At 46.9% G+C, this 22,784-nt stretch overlaps 1 protein-coding gene across 1 annotated transcript in view; it reads left to right on the top strand.

The window, feature by feature from the left end:
- Window positions 1-22,784, top strand: part of LOC138638067 (mucin-4-like) — a 497,598-nt gene that overhangs the window by 282,625 nt on the left and 192,189 nt on the right. Inside the window, exon 53 of the mRNA XM_069727050.1 lies at window positions 14,323-14,442. Within this exon, the coding sequence (XP_069583151.1) occupies window positions 14,323-14,442 (120 nt within the window). The remainder of the gene's footprint in view (window positions 1-14,322; window positions 14,443-22,784) is intronic.

The raw sequence follows: 22,784 nt of genomic DNA, 5'->3' as shown, positions 1-22,784 counted from the left end.
CAGGCACCAACTGGCGGTGTTAGAGCCCAGGGACAGCAGGAGGAGCAGATTGGAGGTATTGCCGCACACACAGCTGGGGATCAGCTGACGTTACTGAACCCCAATAACAGAGGAGCGACTGTTGACTGTGCACACAGCACTTCCAGGCACCAACTGGCGGTGTTAGAGCCCAGGGACAGCAGGAGGAGCAGATTGGAGGTATTGCCGCACACACAGCTGGGGATCAGCTGACGTTACTGAACCCCAATAACAGAGGAGCGACTGTTGACTGTGCACACAGCACTTCCAGGCACCAACTGGCGGTGTTAGAGCCCAGGGACAGCAGGAGGAGCAGAGGAACAGAGTGTAGGCCGAAGCCTGATTGGAGCAAGTTGTAAGGAAACCTTTAACCCCCCCCCCAAGACGTTTGTAGCTGAAAGAGCCATGTTGTGCAGCACTAAGGATGCAAAAGGAAAAGGTTGCTCTTTTAATTATGCTCCTTGCAAACACCGAAGTAAACACTAAAAATGTGTCCCTTTATACCGTTAAACCGTTCCGGAGGTGCGAATTTCCTTCGTAATGGGACACAGCACAGCTGTCATTCCTATCCCCTTGATGCCGTGCGCTGCCTCCTCAGCGTTGTTTTAAGCTGCCACGGAGCCTGCGCTGTTCTGTTAGCCCTTGGCCATGCCCAATTAGCGCTGCCTGTCTTCTGACATAATTTGGTGTCAGGCTGTCAGTGCCTGTGCGTCCACGCTGCTCCAGATCCCACCTCGCAGTCTCATCTAACGTAATCCCACTGCGGGCCTTGGAACCATGGGCATGCACAGTGCATAACCTCGACTCTCACTCCCCTCCTTCCCTCTTCTTCAGACTGTGCGGTGTCACGGCCGTGGCATGCTAGGGATCAGCTGACGGCGCACAGTCTAAAGAAGGCGGAGGGAAATGAGCGAGAGCCCGAGGGGAAGATATGCACTGCGCATGCCCATGGATCCCAGGCCCGCAGTGTGACTCAATCAGAAGACACTGCGAGGCGGGATCTCGGGCACCGCGGCCGCACAGGCGCAGCCAGCCTGACACCAAATTATGTCAGAAGACAGGCAGCGCAAATAGGGCATGCCCAAGGGATAACAGAACAGCGCAGGCTCCGTGACAGCTTAAAACAACGCTGAGGAGGCAGCGCATGGCACCAAGGGGGTAGGAATGACGGCTGTGCTGCGTCACATTACGAAGGAAAGTCCCAGCTCCGGGACGGTATAACGGTATCAGTGAACACATTTTATAAGTGTTAAGTTCTGCGTGTGCAAAGAGCTAAAAAAAAAGAGCTACCTTTTCCTTGTGCAGCATTACTGCTGCACAAGATGGCTCTTTCAGTAACAAACGACGGGGGGGGGGGGGGGGGACAGGTTCCCTTACATTTAGGTTGTTGTGCCAGCGTGGCGGTCGCAGGACACATTGCCGGCTACACAGCTGGGGATCAGCTGACGTTACTGAAACCCAATAACACTGGGTCGTATGTTTTTACTGTGCAGCCTGCACTTCTGAGCCGCAACTGGCGGTGTTGGAGCCCAGGAATAGCAGTTCAGGTGGTAGAAAGATGAACACAGCAGGAGACCTGGATGACACCCAATTACTTAATCAGGCAGAGGAGTGGCAAATTCCTGCGAGATCCAGGCCTGGTTCATTTTCAGGAAAGTAAGCCGGTCAACGTTATCGGAGGATAGTCGCATGCGACGGTCTGTTAGTACACCACCTGCGGCACTAAAGACACGTTCCGATAAGACACTAGCCGCAGGGCAAGCCAGCACCTCCAATGCATACTGGCTTAGCTCTGGCCATGTATCCAGCTTAGAGACCCAAAACTTGAACGGGGAAGAGCCGTCTGGGAGTACAGTAAGAGGGCAAGCCATGTAGTCTGTCACCATCTGACGGAACCGTTGCCTCCTGCTGACTGGAGCCGCCGGTGATGGTGTAGACATTTGGGGCGGGCACACAAAAGTGTGCCAGAGTTGTGCCATACTGGGCTTGCCTTGGGCAGAGGCACTGCTTCTGCTCCCTCTTTGGGCAGAGCCTCCCCCACTGCCTCGACGCACTGAGCTGCTTTGTAAAGCACTAGCAGCACTCCTCTCAGTTGGACAGGAGAAGATGATGGAATTCACCAGTGTGTCGTGGTACTCCCGCAATTTACGCTCCCGGGTCAACGCAGGGATGAGGTTTTGGACGTTGTCCCGGTAGCGAGGATCGAGGAGGGTGAACACCCAATAATCAGGCATGTTGAGAATGTGGTCGATGCGGCGGTCGTTTCTCAGGCACTGCAGCATGAAATCCACCATGTGCTGCAGAGTGCCAACCGGCCCAGAAACGCTGTCCCCTGCTTGAGACATGATCTCTGCCCGCTCGTCATCACCCCACCCTCGCTGTACACACTGACCACTGGACAATTGTGTCGCTCCCTCCTCTGGACGGAGCTCTTCCTCCTCCATTGACTCCTCCTCATCCTCCTCACAAATTGGCCCCTGCGTACCCCTTTGTGAGGAACCACGTGGCGCTGACTCTCCAGAAGCTGATGGAAAAGGTGACTCCTCATCCTCCACCTCTTCCACCACATCATCCCTTAACCCTTGCAAAGTTTGCTGAAGCAGGCAGATAAGGGGGACAGTCATGCTGACTAGTGCATCATCTGCACTTGCCATCCGCGTGGAATAATCAAAAGGACGCAAAACCTGGCAGACGTCCTTCATAGTGGCCCACTCTGTGGTTGTGAAGTCTGATCGGCGCTGACTGCGACTTCTTTGCGCCTGATGCAGCTGGTACTCCATAACTGCTTGCTGCTGCTCACACAACCGCTCCAACATATGTAACGTGGAATTCCACCGGGTAGGTAGGTCACATATGATGCGGTGTTCCGGAAGGCGGAATCGGCGCTGCAGAGCAGCAATGCGGGATCTGGCCAAGCTGGAACGCCGCAAGTGAGCACACTCTAGGCGGACCTTGTGCAGCAGGGCATCAAGATCCGGATAGTCCCTCAGAAAACTCTGCACAACCAAATTGAGCACATGTGCCAGACATGGGATGTGAGTGAGGTTGCCAAGGGCCAAAGCTGCCACCAGATTTCGGCCATTGTCACACACTACCATGCCTGGCTGGAGATTCGCTGGCAGTAACCACACATCGCTCTCCTGCTTGATGGCATTCCAGAGCTCCTGCGCTGTGTGGCTTCGATGCCCCAATGAAACTAGTTTCAAGACGGCCTGCTGACGTTTGGCCACGGCTGTGCTCATGTCGGTCATAGGTAAACGTTCACGGGTCCATGTGGAGGTGGACTGTGACGGATCCTGCAGAGAGGAATCAGAGGAACTGGTGTAAGAGGAGGAGTCGATGCGTACAGACTGGATTCCTGCAATCCTTGGAGTGGGCAGGACACGTCCTGCGCCACTCGCACGATCTGTACCTGGCTCAACAACATTAACCCAATGGGCAGTGAGGGAAACATATCGCCCCTGTCCATGCTGACTGGTCCACGCATCGGTGGTGAGGTGGACCTTGCTACTGACGGCGTTCAGTAGCGCATGTTTTATGTTTGCCTCAACATGCCTGTGCAGGGCAGGGACAGCCTGCCTGCTGAAGTAAAAGCGGCTGGGCACCTTGTACTGTGGGACTGCCAATGCCATCAAGTCACGGAAGCTGTCAGTCTCCACCAGCCTGAACGAGAGCATTTCCAGGGACAACAGTTTGGCAATGCCTGCATTCAGAGCCTGTGCTCGGGGGTGGTTGGCCGAGAATGCCCGCCTTTTCTCCCATGCCTGTACTACCGATGGCTGTAGAGTAGACTGGGAGTGTGAGGATGACTGGGAAGGTGGTGCTGTGGGTGGAATTACACAAGGTCTCTGGGAGGAAGCCAAACCAGCTGTGCGTGAGCTGGAGGAAGAGGCAACACGAGCTGAAGAGGTGGTAGCTGCCGCTGTTGGTTGGCCTACATCTTCAGTGTGTTTCTGTAACTCCACCGCGTGCCTGGTCCGCACATGTTTCCACATATTTGTGGTATTGAGGTTGCTGACATTTTTCCCTCTTTTTACTTTATGATGACACAGCTTGCATTTGACAAAACAAATGTCATCTGCAACTGTGTCAAAAAAGGACCAGGCACTGCAAGTCTTGGGAGCGCCCTTTTTGGCTTTGGAAAGAGACAGGCTCCTAACGGGTGCCAAAGTGGAGGCTACAGGCTCCGCAGTCTTCCCCCTCCCTCTCCCTCTTTGGCCCGTAAGAGGAAGCTCTTCCTCTGAGCTGCTCCCACCACCTTCCTGTTCCTCACGCCACGATGGGTCAAGGACCTCATCATCTCCACTACCCTCTGCCACCAACTGCTCCTCCTGGGTAGTCTCAGCAGCACAGTACGCACGAGAAAGCGGCACCTGAGTTTCATCATCAGATGCGTACTGCGCTGTGGTCACCGGAGGCACTGGCCCACCTGCCTCTTCAGAGTCAGAGAGAAAAAGGTGTTGGGCATCACTGCACACTGCCTCTTCTTCCATTTCTCCAATGCTGCTTGGCTGGCCCCCTGTTTCCAAGCCAAGAGATTCAGAGAACAGAAGTAGAGACGGCTCCTGTCCTGGGCTCTCTGACTGCCTGGCCAATTTGGCAGGTGGTGAAGAGACAGATGGCTGCTCTCCAGTGCTCTGTGCCTGAGAGGATGTGGCACTAACTGAAGTCGATGCCGAGGCGTTAGCTGCCATCCACCCGACAACGGCTTCAATTTGGTCTTCACGCAGCAGCGGTGCACGGCGCTCTCCGACAAAGCTGCGCATGAAGGACTGTTCCCTGCTGAAACTGAGTGACGACGAGTCACCGGCGCCCGCAGCAGGCACAGAATCACCACGTCCTCTCCCTGCTCCTCTCCCTGCTCCGCGCCCACGCCCACGTGCCTTACTCCCTGCCCTCTTCATCTTGGTTGACAGATAAAGATAAGCAGAAAAGTACTAAGGCCTTAGTGTGCTTATTCCTGTAATGCTCCTCCTAACAGGTGTAAGAAACACTAATGTTGTAAATTGTGGACTAAACTTTATTATTTTTCAAATGTGGCCTACACAAGTGTAAGTTGTGTTTGGTGAACTTAACCTTTTTTTTGGTGCAGATCGGGCTACAGAGCTAGTTTAAATCACACGGAGACCGTGCAGACAGCCGTAAACGGCGCTGCAAGGCCAAGAAACCCTCCTCTAGGTTATCCTATATAGTGTTTTTCCACTATTTAGCTGGATACAAGTGGAAAGACACTAATAGGAATTTTTTTTTTCAAATTTTAAACTGGCTGCACTATTTGAAAAAAAGGAAATTGTTTTTCAAGGTATGAGGCAGTAACGCACCCTGAGCTGAATCCAACCGGCTATGGCTGCACACAGACTACAGGGCGAGCTGGGCTCACACGGAGACCGTGCAGACAGCCGTAAACGGCGCTGCAAGGCCAAAAAACCCTCCTCTAGGTTATCCTATATAGTGTTTTTCCACTATTTAGCTGGATACGAGTGGAAAGACACTAATAGGAATTTTTTTTTTCAAATTTTAAACAGGCTGCACTATTTGAAAAAAAGGAAAATTTTTCTCAAGGTATGAGCCAGTAACGAACCCTGAGCTGAATCCAACCGGCTATGGCTGCACACAGACTACAGGGCGAGCTGGGCTCACACGGAGACCGTGCAGACAGCCGTAAACGGCGCTGCAAGGCCAAAAAACCCTCCTCTAGGTTATCCTATATAGTGTTTTTCCACTATTTAGCTGGATACGAGTGGAAAGACACTAATAGGAATTTTTTTTTTCAAATTTTAAACAGGCTGCACTATTTGAAAAAAAGGAAAATTTTTCTCAAGGTATGAGCCAGTAACGAACCCTGAGCTGAATCCAACCGGCTATGGCTGCACACAGACTACAGGGCGAGCTGGGCTCACACGGAGACCGTGCAGACAGCCGTAAACGGCGCTGCAAGGCCAAAAAACCCTCCTCTAGGTTATCCTATATAGTGTTTTTCCACTATTTAGCTGGATACGAGTGGAAAGACACTAATAGGAATTTTTTTTTTCAAATTTTAAACAGGCTGCACTATTTGAAAAAAAGGAAAATTTTTCTCAAGGTATGAGCCAGTAACGAACCCTGAGCTGAATCCAACCGGCTATGGCTGCACACAGACTACAGGGCGAGCTGGGCTCACACGGAGACCGTGCAGACAGCCGTAAACGGCGCTGCAAGGCCCAAAAACCCCCCTCTAGGTTATCCTATGTAGTGTTTTTCCACAATAGAGCTGGAGACTGGTGGAAAAACACTAATAGGAAATTTGAGAAAAAATGTGCAGCAGGCTGCACTAAGAGCAAAAAAGAACAACTGTGTGAGGCAGTGTGAACCCCCCCTGAGCTGAATACAACCGGGTATATGGCTGCACACAGACTACAGAGTGAGCTGCACACACACACACACAGAGACCTTGCAGAACGCTGTTAAAACAGCGCTGCAAGGCAAGAGCAAGGTGAACAGTGAAGAACACACAGCGTTTTGCTAAATTAGCCTTTGGAAAGGAAAATAAAGCAATTAGCTAGCTCAACTGGCCCTCAGTTAGAACACAGCGTCCTGTCCCTAACTGAAATCACAGCAGAGTGAGCGCAAAATGGCGGCAGCGCTTTTTTATAGTGCAGAGTGACATCATTTCAGCAGCCAATCCAAGCCTTGCCAGTACTTACATGCCCACCATGCTAAACAGGATGTGCCCACACTTTCATTCATTCCTCATTGGCTGCTGCGTTCAATTTGAATTCTGGGAACTTCCGATTCCGGTATCCGATACGCGGGAAGTATCGGAATTCAGTATCGGAATTCCGATACCGCAAATATCGGCCGATACCCGATACTTGCGGTATCGGAATGCTCAACACTAGTCACTAAGCATGTGGCTTATGAAGGGAATTGCTTGCATTAGAAATGTTTAGGGGCTTCAAAGCAAAAGGGGTGAATACATATGCACATATCATTTTTAATTTATTTGATCCCATAAATTTAATTTATGCCCATATTTTCCTCACCTCACTTCACCAACTTAGACTATTTAGTGCTGATGCAATACACGCACATCGGATTACAAAAATATTTAAAAACACATTGTAATGTAACAAAATAGGTAAAAAGACAAGTGGGTGAATACTTTAGTAAGTCACTGTGAGTTGACAGCTAGAGCCATTAATTAGTGTATACACATTTATTTAACTGTATTAAATAGTATTGTCAATGGCACAGTTCAATACAATAGGATCATGTTAAAAACATATAAACAAATATGGAATAGTTTTTTAATTTAACTCAATCACAGACACATGCACCTGAATTGTATGTGGATGCTGTTTCATAAGTCAAGTCCATATATTCAAAGCCTGACACTTTAGAATATATGGGGCAAAAGACGCAAAGCGGCGTGAAGCCTAGATATACAGTACGTGTTGTACACCAGTTTTTACATGCTGCAGAATTGTAGAGCAATAAGGCCATGGTCCTACTAAAAAAATGGTTCTACAATAAATAAGGAATTAAAATAAATAGCAATTTTTGATGAAAGAAACTTCAGGTCAGTAATATCAGCAGACCCCCTAATTTATGTCCAATGATTGTGGATGCACTGGTCCTGACTTGCATAATAATAACTTACATGTTTCAGTGATACTTTTCATTTTTCTCTAATGTTACACTTACACACAACTCTTTAACTATAAATATCCACAGTAAAAGAAGAAAGCAAGACTCTTCAATGGATTTTCTCACCCTGTCAATAGTAAAAGATAGATTGTTAAAAATAATAAAAAAAAAAATTAAAAATATGGTTATTCTTACCTTCCGACGGCCCTTGATCTCCTCAGCTGCTCTCCCGTTGCGTTCCCATCCCAGGGATGCTTTGCGCAAAGGACCTTTGTGACTTCACAGTCGCATGACCGCGATGTCATCTCACGTGATTCCCTCAATGCATCCCTGGGAACAGAAGCCGCCGCGTGCACCGCTGAGAGGCGGGAGGACTCCGGGGGCCATCAGAAGGTAAGTATATCACTATTTTTTATTTAAATACTTTTTTTTACATGAATATTGTACACAGGACCTGGAGGAGAGTCTCCTCTCTTCCAGACCCTGGGTACCATCCGCACATGAAGCACTAACTTTACGCATGGTGGGCATAGCCACATGTGTAAAGTGAGCATTTCAATGCAATCCTATGGGGTCGGAATCGCTGTTATTCCTCAGAAATAATAAACACAACCAGGGGCGGGCTGGGCCATGGGGCAGAGGGGCAATTGCCCCCTGGGCTGGTCTCCTAGTTGCAGCTTTGGGCCGTTCAGCCTAATATTACTTTAAAAGCCGCACTGTCCCTTTATTTGCTCTTCCCAACAAGCAGCATCATGCTGATTGGTGGAGCAGAGGTCACTCAAGGGTGCAATGTCCTTCCAGCTCTCTGATTGGTGGAGAAGCCGTCCCTAGAGGCTGTACTGTATTTTTCCTGCTCCCTCAGTATGTGCTCCCTTACCAATCGGAGAGCAGGAAGCAGACCGTGCAGCTCTGCTGAGGAGGCGCCGGCTGCCCCACACACCATGTGTAAAAACCTTCATGCAGAAGTGTGAGTAGCTGCAGGCAATCATGGAGGCTTCTGGTAAGGTGTCTCTTTGATTCTTAGTTGTTTGGGGGATGCATGATTGAAACTCAGCTCGAGGGGAGCTGTTGGGGTACATATCTGTGGGGCAGGCAGAAACAGGAGTGGAATTTTCTGTATGTCTCATTCTGTGTGATTAAATGCAGTTTCAAGTCCACAATTCAGTGTATTCCTTTGTATGTTTGTGTGCATGGTGACATGTGTATGTGTACATGCGTGTATATGTGGTAAAATGTGTGAGTATATGTGGTGATATGTGTACATTTGCGTCTGTGTGTGCGAACTGTGTATATTCGCAACCGTGTACGTGGTGATATGTGTGCGTGGTGACCTGTGTGTATGAGTGTGTACATAGTGACATGAGTGTGTATGTGGTGATGTGGGTGTGAATGTGTACGTGGGGACGTATGTATGAGTGTGTGCATGGTGACTTGTGTGTGTACATGGTGACCTGTGTGTGTACATGGTGACCTGTGTGTGTATGAGTGGGTACGTGGTGACCTGTGTGTATGCGGTGACCGGAGTGTGTGCATGGTGACCTGTGTGTGTATGAGTGTGTACATAGTGACATGAGTGTGTATGTGGTGACATATGTATCTGTGTATGTATGGTGACATGAGTGGGTACATGGTGACTTGTGTGTGTATGAGTGTGTACGTGGTGACCTGTGTGTGTATGAGTGTATACGTGGTGACATGAGTGTGTACGTGGTGACCTGTGTGTGTATGAGTGTGTACGTGGTGATCTGTGTGTGTACGTTGTGACATGAGTGTGTACGTGGTGACCTGTGTGTGTATGAGTGTATACGTTGTGACATGAGTGTGTACGTGGTGACCTGTGTGTGTATGAGTGTGTACGTGGTGACCTGAGTGTGTATGAGTGTACGTGGTGACCTGTGTGTTTATGAGTCTGTACGTTGTGACATGAGTGTGTACGTGGTGACCTGTGTGTGTATGAGTGTGTATGTGGTGATCTGTATGTGTACGTTGTGACATGAGTGTGTACGTGGTGACCTGTGTGTGTATGAGTTTGTATGTTGTGACATGAGTGTGTACATGGAGACCTGTGTGTGTATGAGTGTACGTTGTGACCTGAGTGTGTATGAGTGTATACGTTGTGACATGAGTGTGTCCGTGGTGATCTGTGTGTGTATGAGTGTGTACGTTGTGACATGAGTGTGTACGTGGTGATCTGTGTGTGTATGAGTGTCTACGTTGTGACATGAGTGTGTACGTGGTGACCTGAGTGTGTATGAGTGTGTACGTTGTGACATGAGTGTGTACGTGGTGACCTGAGTGTGTATGAGTGTATACGTTGTGACATGAGTGTGTACGTGGTGATCTGTGTGTGTATGAGTGTGTACGTTGTGACATGAGTGTGTACGTGGTGACCTGAGTGTGTACGAGTGTATACGTTGTGACATGAGTGTGTACGTGGTGATCTGTGTGTGTATGAGTGTGTACGTTGTGACATGAGTGTGTAGGTGGGGACCTGAGTGTGTATGAGTGTATATGTTGTGACATGAGTGTGTACGTGGTGACCTGTGTGTGTATGAGTGTATATGTTGTGACATGAGTGTGTACGTGGTGACCTGTGTGTGTATGAGTGTATATGTTGTGACATGAGTGTGTACGTGGTGACCTGAGTGTGTATGAGTGTATATGTTGTGACCTGAGTGTGTATGAGTGTATATGTTGTGACATGAGTGTGTACGTGGTGACCTGTGTGTGTATGAGTGTGTACGTTGTGACATGAGTGTGTACGTGGTGACCTGAGTGTGTATGAGTGTGTATGTTGTGACATGAGTGTGTACGTGGTGACTTGTGTGTGTATGAGTGTGTATGTTGTGACATGAGTGTGTACGTGGTGATCTGAGTGTGTATGAGTGTATATTTTGTGACATGAGTGTGTACGTGGTGACCTGAGTGTGTATGAGTGTATATGTTGTGACATGAGTGTGTACGTGGTGACCTGTGTGTGTATGAGTGTATATGTTGTGACATGAGTGTGTACGTGGTGACCTGAGTGTGTATGAGTGTATATGTTGTGACATGAGTGTGTACGTGGTGACCTGAGTGTGTATGAGTGTATATGTTGTGACATGAGTGTGTACGTGGTGATCTGTGTGTGTATATGAGTGTGTACGTTGTGACATGAGTGTGTACGTGGGGACCTGAGTGTGTATGAGTGTATATGTTGTGACATGAGTGTGTACGTGGTGACCTGTGTGTGTATGAGTGTATATGTTGTGACATGAGTGTGTACGTGGTGACCTGTGTGTGTATGAGTGTGTATGTTGTGACATGAGTGTGTACGTGGTGACCTGAGTGTGTATGAGTGTATACATTGTGACATGAGTATGAGTGTACGTGGTGACCTGAGCCATCACTCTGTATACTCAGAGCAGTGACTGAACCCGCGCCGGCGCTTCTCCCACCCTGTGACTGAAACCCGAACGCTGGAGGGGAAAAAAAATAATTTTCTCCCACACAGTGTTCGGCTGAGGCTACTTTCACACATCAGGTGTTTGCTTTCAGGCACAATCCGTCAACTGTTGAAAAAAATGGATCTGTCGCAAATTGTGAAAAACTGATGAGACAGATCTGTTTTTCTTTTTGCCGGATCCTTCTAGGTGATCCGGCATCCTAAGCCATCTGTCGCAATTCATCGCTAATAAAAGTGTTTGAGAAAAAAACTGATCCGGTGGCAATTGTTGCCAGATCGGTTTTTTTTTCAAAATTCTCCGGATTGTGCCTGACGGCAAAAAACTTACCGTATGTGTGAAAGTAGCCTAAGTGTGAGCACTGGGCAGATTAGTAACACTATTAATATGCAGATAATTCCCATAGCTGTAGGTTAAGGCTATGTTCACACTTTGCGGATTTTGCTGCGGATCCGCAGCGGATTTGACCGCTGCGGATCCGCAGCAGTTTCCCATGAGTTTACATTACAATGTAAACCTATGGGAAACAAAAAATGCTGTGCACATGCTGCAGAAAAATCCGCGCGGAAATGCTGCGGATTACATTCCGCAGCATGTCACTTCTTTTCTGCGGATTTTCACCTGCTCCAATAGGAAACTGCAGATGAAAATCCGCAGAAAAAAACGCAGTAAAAACCGCGATAAATCCGCAGTAAAAACCGCAACGGGTTTTGACTGCGGATTTTGGAATTCTGCTGCGGAAAAATCCGCAGTGGAATCCGCAAAGTGTGAACATAGCCTAAGAGTATTTTTCTGCAGTCAGGCTATGTTTGCGCAGTCAGGAATCCCTGCCCTTTGGTCGCAGCGGGGACCCCACTCCACCCAAAGTGCCGCCCACTGTTGTACGCACGGTAATTCCGGATGTGTTCATTGAACAAATGCGGAATCACCTCATCGTATTCATAGACTGTGTTATTTATCTTGCGGAGACTGAGCGTCTCCGCAAGATAAATAGACATGCTGCGGTCTATAAAGACGCGCCGCATGTCCGGTTATGCAGGGCCGCCGGATGCAGCCCTGCACGCATTCATAAAATCCACTCCACTATGCTGTAACATCTGGACACTCCGGATTGGACGCTGCTGCTGTACGCAGCGTCCAATCCGCAGCAAAAACTGAAGAAATCTGGACAGTGGAAACATACCCTTAGAGATTAGATAGCTAGAGAGTAGTGATGAGCGAACATGCTCGGGTGGTCTCTGAGTATCTTGGGCATGCTCGTAGATTATGTTTGTGTCCACGTAGCTGCATTTTTTGCGACTGCTAGACAGCCTGAATACATGTGGGGATTCCCTAACAAACAGGCAACCCCTGCATGTGTTTAGGTTGTCTAACAGCCGCAAATCATGCAGCTATGGGGACACAAACATAATCTATGAGCACGCCCAAGATACCATGCTCACTATATAATGCTCCATACAGTATAATGGGCACCACAGAGTGCTCCATACATAATGAGCCGCATATATTGCTCCATACGGAATTGACCCCGTATAATACTCCATACAGTATAGTGAGCCACATATAATTCTCCACACAGTATATGATGGGCCCATTCTATTGCTCCATATATAATGGGCCTCATATAATGCTCCATACAGTATATTATCGGCCCCATACAGTATACTGAGTCCCATATTTTGCTCCATACAGAATGGGCCCATATAATACTCCTTACAAAAGGGTCCCATATAATACTCCATACAGAATGGGCCCATATAATACTCCTTACAGAATGGGTCCCATATAATACTCCATACAGAATGGGTCCCATATAATGCTCCAAAAATAATTGGCCCCATATAATGCTCCATATATAATTGGCCATATAAAATGCTCCATATATAATTAGTCCCATAAGATGCTTCATATATTATTGGCCCCATATACTGCTCCATATTGAATTGGCCCCATATAATGCTCCCTATAGAATTGGCTTCATAAGATGCTCCCTATATTATTGGCCCCATAAGATGCTCCATATAGAATTAGCCCCATATAATGCTCCATATGTAAGCCCCTTCTGATGGTCCCCATATATTGCTCCAAATATAAAAAAAAATGAAATACTCACCTCTCGTTGCTTGTCGCTGCTCTGCTCTGGACTCCTCAGCGTCGGCGTCTTCCTGCTCTCTGTGCAGCGACTGCTCAGGCAGAGGGCACACACTGGTGACGTCATTGCGCCCTCTGACCTGAACGTCACAGAGGATGGAAGACATTGCAGAGCTGGAACCGGGAGAGGTAAGTATTGCAAGTGTCGGGGCCTGGAGCAGGCGGGGGGTCCACTCGCGGGGGCCGGCACTATAGCGCGCCAGTGTCCCCGACAGCGAGTGGGCCCCCTGCCTGTTCAGGGCCAGCCCTCCATAGTGGAACAACAGATTCGGTTATTTCTACGCCCATTGGCTCCAATGACGGTCAGAGAATATTGCAAATACAATATTTGCCGCTGATCATAATCGGAACTGAATTTTGAAAAGTTCGCTCAACTCTACTAAAAAGGCCATTTAAGTTTAGTAGGTATGAAATGGTTTCTTATCAGTAGCACCTCGGATGCGCAATACTCATGCTGAATGGTATGTGAGACCTTAGACTCCTTAACATAAAGATGGACCACCCCTCCTGGGCCAGTGCTTTGTGTTTGCCCCCCAGGCTAAAATTTGCCAGTCAGCCCCTGAACACAACTGATGCTCTATGGAACTCCCATCTTTGTCGCCTGGTTGTGCTGCTTACAGAGAGACCAGGAGACAATGGTGAGAGCTGTCTTCAGCAGCCGACACCTGGGATCAGCATGAACTGTACTGCTTAACTCAGGTGCCAGTGTGTGTCTCACGGATGGCACTCGGATGCCACATGGATGTGAAACACAGACAGCAAACAGATACACAGATGTTACATACGTATATATGGATGGCACAAGGACCATGGATCTTACCAGTACTGGCTTTTCCTGTACAGGAATCACCAGGAAGTGTGAAGGAGGCCTTATTTTGATGTTGGTCCAAACTGTCAATCTTCAGTAGTGCACAATCCTTCCCCACAATCAAAAAGCAAAGAGTCACGGGAACAGTGCGCTCCTGAATAAAGAGCACAAAAATAACCCTTTAACACCCTCCTGCATTAAGATATTTTATGTCATTTGAGGAAATTCTACATCTGTAGATCCATAGTTACTTGTGAAACATTTTATATTCATTAGGTAATGGGATCCATTGTGAGGATATTGATGAATGCCTGACCGGCAATATCTGCTCACCTAATGCAGCCTGCACTAACACAATAGGAAGCTTCATCTGTACTTGTAATAATGGATTCTCAGGTAAGCTATAATAGTTATCACCATGTTATCCTTAATTGTAGAGATGAGTGGATATTTTATAATTTAAATTTCAAAGATTCAATTTGCTGTTAACAAAGTTTTGTATTATTAAAAAGTCTCTAATTGCCTGGAATATACTGTATATGCCGAACACTATGACTTTATTTAAGGTGAATTGAACACTTTTTGAGCCTTTTAATGCAAATAGAAGCTTATTTTTATTTAATATTTTTTAATAATGATGTTCAAGCAAAATAAAAAATAATTGAATTATTCCTACAATGCAAGGTTGTAAAGTTGCTACACATAGTTTCACCACCAGTAAAGAACATGTAGCAATAAGGGCAGTATGGTTGATGACTGTACAGTATGTAGAATAGACAATTAAAACCAATATTCCAAAAATAAAAAAAGACCTTTTATATTAAATGATCAAAAAATAGACCATTGGATAGGGACAGAAAGTATATGTGGAATCACATTTCACAAGCAAATTTCACAAGCAAGCACATGCAACTGGCAGCTCTATTTGGGTAGTGTGTGCATGCTTATAATAATGGATGAGTGGACTCATCGATGTTCTGGTCCGTCAGGTTCGACCGACCTTAACCTGGAAACAATGGAAGTCAATGGGGACCTAAACTTCAGTACTCTAAATTGGCTGTAAAATGATTAAGGGCTAGGGGGCTTCAATAGTAAGCAAAACAGGAGTAAGAGCAGGACAATTTCCCTACAAACAAATGTGGATAGGGAAATGAACCAGGAGGCAGAGGTCCAAGTGGAGGAGGAGGTGCAGGAGTGAGAGGTAGACATGGCATGACAGTGTAGGTGGAAGGGGCAGGGGAGGAGGTATTCAATTTTTTCTTTTTTAGGGAACTGACCTAAAGACTTAAAATAACAAACTTAAAAAAAATCTAGAACCAGGAGGCGGAATTCCAAGTGGAGGTGAAGGTGGAGTAGGTGGAGGTGGACATGATGGTGGAAGAGGCAGTGGAGGAGGTATCTAACACTGCTTTGGAGGGTTCTATGATTTAATTTTTAGATAAATGATTTTAAAGACCATGGCAAAAAAAATAGCAATCTAGAACCAGGAGATGGAGGTCCAAATGGTGAAGGAGGAGGTGGAGTAAATGGAGGAGCTAGATTTGGACAAGGCAATGAAGATGGAAAAGGTGAAGGAGGAGTAGCCAACACTGTTTTTGTGTTGTTTTGTTTTTAAATAACAGCATAAAAAAGCCTATGTCAAGGGAAGAATTTATTATCCCAATATTAATTATAAGATGAAGAACTAGCACAATTGGGACCTAAAACTTAACCTTTAATTAATTTGTAAGTCATATATATTGTCTTAAAAAAGACCAAGTCCATAAGACGCATGTAAAGCAACAGTAACACCCTCCGTGGGTGCTGCAATATAACGAATGTAATAAATACATACTGTATATCTCGGTACAAATCTATAATCAGATATTTGTATGGAGGATTCTTGGTGTACACATTGTATTAACGCCACCCTGTTAATCTATCTAAAATCAGAATAACTTTTGTAAAACATATCTAGGAAAGGTCTTACCCGATAATCATATGGTTGATGTTGCAAAAATTAGTAGAGTGGAGTACTAAAATTCGTATGTGAAGATGCTGGCCATATGTGTTCTTCCTATGCTTTTCCTCCTATATCAGGATTCATCAGGGGAGTTTCAAATCCATTCCTCAGTTGTACATCACAAAAACAGAAAGTCTTACAGCTGCTCATGGTAAATCAGGACATAAAGCAGTTTTTTTATTTTAATTTCGCTTTTTTTTTTCTTTTTTTTATTTGAGAGGCGACAAAATTAAATGAATGGCAAATAACAATGCCTTTATGCAGCTGGTATAGTTGTCTAGTCGGCCAAGAAAAGGGAAACAGAAATGTACAGAGGGACATTACACTTACCTATGCGTAGGCCACCACCTCTGAGGCATAAATCTCAAGGTCAGGCCCTGTGTACAATTTGGAAATCTAGAAGTTATATGAGGCAGACCCATCAGTTAGGACATGGAGACGTGTGGACACATACTCTACCACGATATTGTTGTAACGCTGCCTTCTGCTAACACGGACCATACCAGATCCTGGTGTCAGATGTTGTGGTATACTGAGATAGCTTTGCCTTATTTCAGCCATGGTAACTCTTCCTTCTGATGCGGTGCCCCAGGTGTCTTTGTGACTTCCTCCTCCACCTCCTGCCTTCTTCCTCTGAGCCCCCACTGTCTGGTGGGCATGCCGTCAGTAGTGCCTCTACAAGTGTGCACTTGTATTCATGCATTTTGTGATCCTGTTCCAGCTCTGGTCATGTTGGTGGGTGTTTGAAGCAGTGCAACTTGGCATACAAGTCCCGTATGGAAGCCCACTCATTGGTGGTGAAGTGATATTGTTTCGCAGAGTGACTCCCCCATGCATGCTGCAGCTGAAACTCCACTATTGCCTGCTGCTTGCAAAGTCTCTCCAGCATATGCAAGGTGAAGTTCCACATTGTTGGCACATCACATATTAGGCAGTGAGCGGAAAAGCAGAAGTGATGGTGCAGTGCAGACAGGTGAGCAGCAGCAGGGTGAGAACGCCGAAAGTGCGCACACACTGCCCACACTTTCAGCAACAGCTCTGACATATGTGGGTAATGTGTCAAGAAGCTCTGCACATGCGCCAGGCAAGGTATGTGTGTCAAATCGTCTAGACCCAGAGCTGCTTCGAGATTTCACCTGTTGTTGTATACAAACCAGGCCGGGCTTGACGTTCTCCAGCACCAACCACTCATCTGTCTGCTGTTTGATCCCCATCCACAGCTCCTGCACTTTGTGTGACGTGTCCCCCAAACAGATGAGTTTAAGAACAGCCTGTTGTCATTTCCCCTGGCTGTGCTGAAGTTGGTGATACAGTTCTTACTGTGACTGGATGAGTAGGTGGTGGAAGAAGTGGAGTAGGAGAAGGAGGCAACATGTCTAGCAGTCTTTGGTGGTAGTAGGAATTGCGTTAAAACATCTTCCACCTCTGTTCAAGCTGCCACTACATTTACACATTGGGCAGTTAGGATGATGTAACGCCCCTGGCCTTGCTTACTGGTCCATGTATCTGTGGTTATGTAGTCCTTACCACTGATGCCGTTGGGCAGTGCACACCTGATAGGTGTGTGCAGTGTAGTGATGGCCTGTCTGGAAAAGTAGTGGCGGCTGGGAACAACGTACTGTGGGACAGCCCTCGCCATTAGTTTTTTAAAACAGTCTGTCATAGTAGCAGCATTTCAAAGGCCAGAAATTTGGAAATGCTGTCATTTAGGCACATGACTCGTGGGTGGGTAGGGGGGTATTTCCTCTTTCTCTTAAGAATAGAGCTGCGAGCATGCAGCCATCATGCAGGTGGTGTTCAGGTTCAGAACATTTTTGCCTTGCTTCAGGCTCTGATGGCACAGCGTGCAAACCACCCTTGTCTTGTGATCAGCACATTATCTGAAGAACTGCAACACCAGGGAACTCCTGTGAGCTGGTTTTCAATTTCCTCAGCAGCCGACATGATGACTAGGGGTTGGCTGCTGTTTTTTTTCACCGAGCTACCTTTTTTGCTGTGCTGCAGGGCCAGCGTGATTACCTCTTCTTCCTCGGAACTGTGCATTTTACTAGAATGGCCTTCACTCCATGTGGGGTCTAGGACCTCATCATCCCCTGCATCGTCTTCTACCCACTTGTCACCCCCGTGCCCTCCTTGCCAGTCTGTACACTGCAAACAGACACAACAGTTGGGTGAAATGTGCTGCGGTGGTCCACTGACCATGTACACTAGCCCTCCTATGTACTCATCTTCCAACACAAGAAGTGGAGAAGTGGTTGGGCATTAGTGAACTTTGTCTCTTCCACTTCTGGGTCAGGGTCGGGTAGATGGGCCAGGGAACCACAGCCAATGGAGTAATCAATAAGCAGACAAGACTGCTGCATGACTTGGGGCTCAGGCTGCTTGGCTAATTTGCCCATGGTCCTCAGCTGCCAACTCTCACTTTCTGCAGGGGATCGGGTAGAAGAAAATGCATAGGAACTGGAGGCACTCTCAGCCATCCAATGTAAAACCACCTACACATGCTCTAATGCAGAAAGTATTGTCGTCTGAGAAAGGTGTTTCACTTGGGTATGTAACAGACAGAGATCGACCACATCCTGTCCTTGCAGCAACTACACCATCAACACCAGCAGCACCACGACTATGTTCACATCCCCTATTTAATGATTTCCTCATATTTTTCCCCATAAAAAAAATTCTAGTAGAGAAGTGGCTGGATTAGGGAACTCTGTTACAGGCTGTATGGGCAGTACGCACCAGGCTGTACAGCCAGTATGGTATGCACCAGACTTTGAGGGCACTCTACACTAGACTGTAAGTGCACTTTGCACCAGACTGTAAGGGCACTTTGCACTAGGCTGTTAAAGCAATGTGCACCCACTATGCACCAGGCTGTAAGGGCAGTGTGCACCAGACTTTACAGACAGATAGTGTGCATCAGGCTGCACGAGCAGTGTGCACCAGGCTGTACAGGCAGTGTGCACCAGGCTGTACGAGCGGTCTTGTGGTTTCGACTTAAAATTTAGAAAAAGATTGGTTTGGGTTCCAGAACAGTACCCAAACCCGGACCCAATTCAGATGAAGGGGGTCCTGAACACCCATTGTTTGCCATGCTGTCATCAGGATGACAGCATGGCAAACATTGCCTCTGATTTGTGGTAAACTCATTACCGGTATGTCAGAGAGCTGCGGCTCCCACGCTGTCAGATGACAGCATGAGCCAGCAACTATGATATGCGGTAAAAAGTTTACCTCCAGTTACAGAAGCATCATGGATATCCCCCCCTCTCGATCCTAAAATCAGAAGCCCACAGCCGACCCAGAAAAGGCTCATCTATTAGATGAGCCAATTCTGGGGCAGTTCTCGACTCTTCCCAATTGTCCTGTGGTGGCAAATGGGGTTAATATTTGTGGGGTTCATGTCACCTTTGTATTGTCATTGTAAAAAGCTGAAAATAATAAACAGAAAAAATAGTCCTAATCCACTGATGCCCATATTCCTGACTTATCAAGAGTTGAGCAAATCCATGCTGTCCCACAACAATTCGGATGATTTGGAGAGCGGTCACATTAGTGAGTGCTCTTGCCTCCAGACAACATGCTGAGCTCCATAGTTCATAGCTGAACCCCGGTGAAACACTATTATCTCACCACATGCTCTCTTACAGCGGGAGCTCAACACTAGACACAGACAAGCGCGTTTATGCTCCTGTCAGTGTCTGTTGGCTGGAGCAGAGAGCGGTCACTGATGTGACCACTCTCCAAATTATCCGAATCATCTTGGAACAGTATGGATAAACTGCACTCTGGACCGGTGAGGAATAGGGTTGTTTATTATTTAATTTTTTTTACAGTGGACATGGGCAACGGTGGATTAAGGGTAAGGAGAGTATTTTTGTTGTTTATTATTTACCGTAGTTTTTTACAGGTGACAAGGGCTTCAATGGAATGGGCATAAGGTGAGTTTAACTGTGTTTGTTAAGTTTGTAAAAAAGGATGAGAATTTCTATAAAGGACTTTATTCTGGGTGTTTTTTATTTACAATATGACTATGGAGTTTGTAATGAAAAGTCGTCTTATAGACACCTCTCTATTAATAATCTGTGGGCTTGATGTCACCTGACAATACAAAGGTGACATCAACCCCACAGATATTTAACCCACTTGCCACCACCAAGTGGGAAGAGCCAGACAAAGTGTCATCTAATAGATGCAATTTTTCTGGGGCTGCATTGGGCTGCTATATTTGGGCTGGGGGAAATATATATGACGGGCAGCATGTTGGCTCAGTGGTTAGCACTGCAGCCTTGCAGCGCTGGAGTCCTGGATTCAAACCCACCAAGGACAACATCTGCAAGGAGTTTGTATGTTCTCCCCGTGTTTGCGTCGGTTTCCTCCAGGTACTCCCATTTCCTCCCACATTCTAAAAAGACATACTGATAGGGAACATAGATTGTTAGCCCCATCGGGGGCAGAGATTATAATGTTTGCAAGCTGTAAAGTGCTGCAGAGTACAGCATGTTAGCGCTATATAAAAATAAAGATTATTATTATTAGCTTGAGAATAAGAATCCAAAGCTGTCTGCTTTACCTTGGCTGGTTGTTTTTCAAATATTTATTTAAAGGGAATCTGTGACCCCATTTTAGGCATATAAGCTAAGGCCACCGCCATTAGGGGCCTATCTACAGCATTCTATAATGCTGTAGATAAGCCTCCGGTGTAACCTGAAAGAGAAGAAAAACAAGTTATACTGTATTTTACTCACCCTGGGGCGGTCCCGGTGCGGTCCGGTCCGATGGGCATCGCGGTCCGGGTCCAGCGCCTCCCATCTTCATACGATGTCTTCTTCTTTGCTTCCTGTCGCGGCTCCTGCACAGGCATACTTTGTTTGCCATGTTGAGGGCAGAGCAAAGTACTGTCGTGCAGAGGCGCCGGGCCTCTCTGATCTTTCCTGGACAGTCTGTGGTGCAACGTGACATTGATGGATGGTGCGATGGTGCGATGATGTCCCAGATGTGTTCAATCAGATTCAGGCCTGGGGAACGGGTAGGCCAGTCCATAGCTTCACTGCCTTCATCTTGCAGGAACTGCTGACACGCACCAGCCACATGAGATCTGGCATTGTCCTGCATTAAGAGGAATCCAGGGCCAACCGCACCAGCATATGGTCTCACAAGGGGTCTGAGGATCTCATCCCAATGGCAGTCAGGCTACTTTCGGCGAGCCCATGGAGGGCTGTGGGGCCCTCCAAAGAAATGTTGCAGATATCAGATCGCTCTCCACGGCATCTCCAGATTCTGTCACGTCTGTCACATGTGCTCAGTGTGAACCAGCTTTGATCTGTGAAGAGCACAGGGCACCAGAGGTGAATTTGCCAATCCTGGTGTTCTGTGGCAAATGCCAAGTGTCCTGCATGGTGTTGGGCTATGAGCACAACCCCCATCTGTGGACGTCGGGCACTCAGACCATTCTCATGGTGTCGGTTTCTAACCATTTGTGCAAACACATGCACATTTGTGGCCTGCTGGTGGTCATTTTGCAGTGCTCTGGCAGTGCTTCTCCTGTTCCTCCTTGCACAAAGGCTGAGGTAGCGGTCCTGCTGCTGGGTTGATGCCCTCCTACGGCCCCCTCCATATCTTCCAGTGTACTGGCCAGTCTCTTGGCAGCACCTCCTGCCTCTGGACACTACGCTGACAGACACAGCAAACCTTCTTGCTACAGCTCACATTGATGTGCCATCCTGGATGAGCTGCCCTACCTGCGCCACTTGTGTGGGTTGTAGAGTCCGTCTCATGCTACCTCGAGTGTGAAAGCACAACCAACATTCAAAAGTGACCAAAACATCAGCCAGAAAGCATTGGTACTGAGATCTGGTCTGTGGTCCCCACCTGCAGAACCACTCCTTTATTGAGTGTGTCTTGATAATTGCCAATAATTTCCATCTGTTGTCTATTCCATTTGCACAACAGCATGTGAAATTGATTGTCAAACAGTGTTGCTTCCTAAGTGGACAGTTTGATTTCACAGAAGTTTGATTTACTTGGAGTTATATTCTGTTGTTTAAGTGTTCCCTTTATTTTTTTGAGCAGTGTATTGTCCATATATAAAGAAAAAATAAACATTCACCTCCCATCAGACAATCATTTGTGGTGCTGTTTTCCCTCCACTTTCCTGGTGAATGATGCTGACTACGCAATTACATCGTCTTGCCACTGTCATCCTAGAGAAGCCGCTAAGTTGCAATGCATGAAAACAATCATAGATTCTTGCAGCACCACTACTATATTCACAACTTAAGAACACAGGTATAAGTGAGTATATCCGCAAGACTTCAGAAAGCCAATATAAACTCTGTGCTTTTCTGCTGAGAAAAAGAAATGGCACGAGCTGTGTGGAAAAGTTGAGACCCGTTGACCTTCTACTGTATATTTACCACTAATTTTTATTACAGTGACTAATCAGGAGTGGTGCCACATTCAGTATATTAATGATGAATGAGGTTGTTATATATATTATGTACTATTCACCTATTTCACCTGACCTCATCTGGAATACTGGGTCCAGTTCTGAGCATCACATTTTAAAAGACATGAACGAACTGGAGCAAGTTCAGAGAAGAGCGACTAGAATTGTGACCGGTCTGCAGAGGACTTGGGAAAGTTTAGCTTGGAAAAGAGAACACTGAAAAGAGACTTAATACCTTAACCCTGCTGTTGTCTTCGGTCAAAAACGACTGACCTTGAACTTCAATAT

Source organism: Ranitomeya imitator, chromosome 5 (assembly GCF_032444005.1).
Source record: "Ranitomeya imitator isolate aRanImi1 chromosome 5, aRanImi1.pri, whole genome shotgun sequence".
Lineage (NCBI taxonomy): Eukaryota > Metazoa > Chordata > Amphibia > Anura > Dendrobatidae > Ranitomeya > Ranitomeya imitator.
Note: the sequence above shows the minus strand (reverse complement) of the source record. Positions and strands in the feature narration are given on the sequence as shown.